The sequence below is a fragment of the Chrysochloris asiatica genome, unplaced genomic scaffold (genome assembly GCF_000296735.1).
Source record: "Chrysochloris asiatica unplaced genomic scaffold, ChrAsi1.0 scaffold00288, whole genome shotgun sequence".
NCBI classification, from domain to species: Eukaryota; Metazoa; Chordata; class Mammalia; order Afrosoricida; family Chrysochloridae; genus Chrysochloris; species Chrysochloris asiatica.
The window spans coordinates 1,202,840-1,205,555 of record NW_006408806.1 but is presented as its reverse complement, the minus strand read 5'-3'; the positions used below and the strand labels follow the sequence as shown (position 1 = coordinate 1,205,555).

Sequence of the window (2,716 nt, the reverse complement as noted above, 5' to 3'; positions counted from 1 at the left end):
TTTGGGTGGTTGATGATGCATGGAGGGCATTGGATCCATGCCAGTGAGATGATATAAGATGGAATGAATGTAAAACTAAAGTTCTCCCATGTAAACTATCATATAATTCACAATAAAACATTAAAAAAAAAAAAAATCATTGAACTCACACTGTCAAATGAGATCTATATACATTTGTATCTTAGGGTCCCAACAAGAAATAGATAGCCTGCTCAGAAGAATAATTAAAGATAATTTAATGCAGGGACTAAAGGCAGCATTAAGGGAACTAACAAGGGATGATTCAGAGCAGGAAGCTCTTATTACCCTAATGCCTAAAGATGCAAGGAGATAGTGTGTGTTATTGGAACCTAAAAAAAAATTAAGGCAATGGGAGAGGAGTAGATCAACAGGAGCTGGGACTTTGTAGATGGAGGAACACAGCTGTTTGCAAACCATAGTCTAGCAGGTCAGTGGGGAGAACTTTTACCTGGACCTTTCATTTTGATTTGCTACTGGTGCTTCCCAGTGACCAAACCCAACTAGGAGCCAGAACGCACAGAAGCCCAGCTGATTAACTCTGTAGAGACCAATCCTTCTAGAAGAAAGTAGGGCAAAGAATGGATATAGAAGCACAACATTTATCATAATTGACTCAAGGATAAATATAGATTATAGTTTTTAAGGGATATAAGCTCTAGTTATCCCTTACAAGAAGATGGTAGGGGCCTTCTCCCATTATTCTTTCTCTTCTCCCAGAGTCTAAAGTTCCTCTTCTAGGTGTTTATCCAATTGTTCCACATCAGTCTGTTGGAATGATGTTGCAATTATAGCAGGGCTGTGTTTCTTTACAAAGCTCTCTCTCTCTGTCATTTTTGCTAAGATTTGCTTAGTCCCAAGTCTTGAGTAGTTCATTTCAGACAAGGATTCTTTTTTTATCCCTCTCTGGTTTACACTCTAATACCCTAGCTATCTGCTTTCCTTATTATAATGGGATGTTTTGTATCAGTTCAAGTATCTCTACAGTTTTATTTCTAAACTTGGTCCTATATCTCTTTCTTACAAGCACAGTGTTCTACTCATCTTAGCAATGTGAGGGGACTTTTAAATTAATTTTTATGGAAGAAGGCATCTTCCAATTGGAATAAAATTTCACAACTGATGTGAAATCATTATTTTAATTACAAACAATTCAACCATCAAACATCTTCCCTTTTTCTCTGTTCTTTCTTTCTTTATTCTATTTCATTAACTATAGTCTGTTTTTCTATGTAATTACAAAATTACAAATTAAATTTGGAGGTATGGTAATGAATAAATTGTATTTGAGTTTGTGAGAAGGAAGAGAGAAATGTTGAAGATAGTCTTATAGACTAGCAAGTAAATAAAAAATATGGAACTGCACATGCAAAAAAAGTGTTGAAATGGTAAATGTTCAATATTTATGTATGTGTGTGTGTGTGTATATATATACATACATGGGGGCTTCAAAATGGTCATAGGAAATTGCATTATCTTTTCATTCTATTTTTCCACAAACTTTTTGAAACTTTCTCTTAAATATTTTTTCTACAATCAGAAGAATGCAAAAAAATAAATAAATAAAAATCAATTGAACAAGAAACAAAACAGCTGGGCTGATTTTATAGTTTACAGATGTATTTACCTTTCTCAAATAAAAGTTTCTCTGAGATGGTAACACAGTTCTTGAAAATTACGTGATTTTAACCATTGCCTCCTTTTTTACTCTACTCAGATTCGCAGCCAGAGCAAAGCCTCTGAGTCAGGGCTCTGTGAGGGGGATGAAGTGGTCTCCATCAATGGCAATCCCTGTGCAGACCTCACCTACCCTGAAGTCATCAAGCTTATGGAAAGCCTAACAGACTCTCTCCAAATGCTCATCAAAAGGTACAGAATATATATGTTCTTATTTTGGTAGATAGAAACAATGACAGTCTCTGTTACATACATGACTTGTCATTTATGGAGAAATTGGGGATACTTTTTCAGTAAAGTTAAGTATCAACAAAGAACAATGTTCAAAAAGGGAACAATTCTCATCAGTTGAACAATTTTGGTTGAGAACTAACTTGAAAAATCTTTGTTTCAGGCACACCTTTGAAAATTAGTAAAATATTTTAAACTACTTCCTTAGAAGGGTTATTATGAGGTAGCTTTGAAAAGTTCGTAGAAGAATGGAGTTGAAAGATAAAGGAATTTTTCCATGAACTTTTTGAAACCCCCTTTCTCGTATATTGATCATATTAAATACCTCTTTGATAGGTCATGATTTTGTGGTGGATCAACATCACTAATCATAACTTCACAGATGAGTTTAAAATATTTGAATATTAAAATGTTATACTGGGAGGCAGGGCTTGATGACTGATAGGGAAGAAGTGCAATGAAGATTTTCGTCAGCAATAATACAGAATACCAAATGAAACAGGTTCAGGAGATAGCTCCAAAACTCTGAACCACAAAAGTGTGACATGCCATTGAGGAACCACATATATAGGAATATTTTAAAAGTTTGAAGGCTTATAATCAGTGGAACTTGTAGTGGAAGCAAGAAATCTTGTGCTTTCGAACCCACTGAGCTAAGCAGCCTGGAGTCGACAACTTGCGTGAGACAAAGCAGCGAGACCAACAGGGGGAGCAAGCAGACCTGCCACGGACTGATGTCTGTGGGAACCTTGGATACAAAAATGTGTCCATTATTTTTGTTTTGTTCTGG

At 35.5% G+C, this 2,716-nt stretch overlaps 1 protein-coding gene across 2 annotated transcripts in view; it reads left to right on the top strand.

Moving 5' to 3' along the window:
* The window catches only part of SYNPO2 (synaptopodin 2), a 330,105-nt gene that overhangs the window by 261,915 nt on the left and 65,474 nt on the right, over positions 1 to 2,716 (top strand). For both annotated transcript variants that reach the window (XM_006874585.1, XM_006874586.1), the window contains exon 2: positions 1,736 to 1,887. In XM_006874585.1, the coding sequence (XP_006874647.1) occupies positions 1,736 to 1,887 (152 nt within the window). The remainder of the gene's footprint in view (positions 1 to 1,735; positions 1,888 to 2,716) is intronic.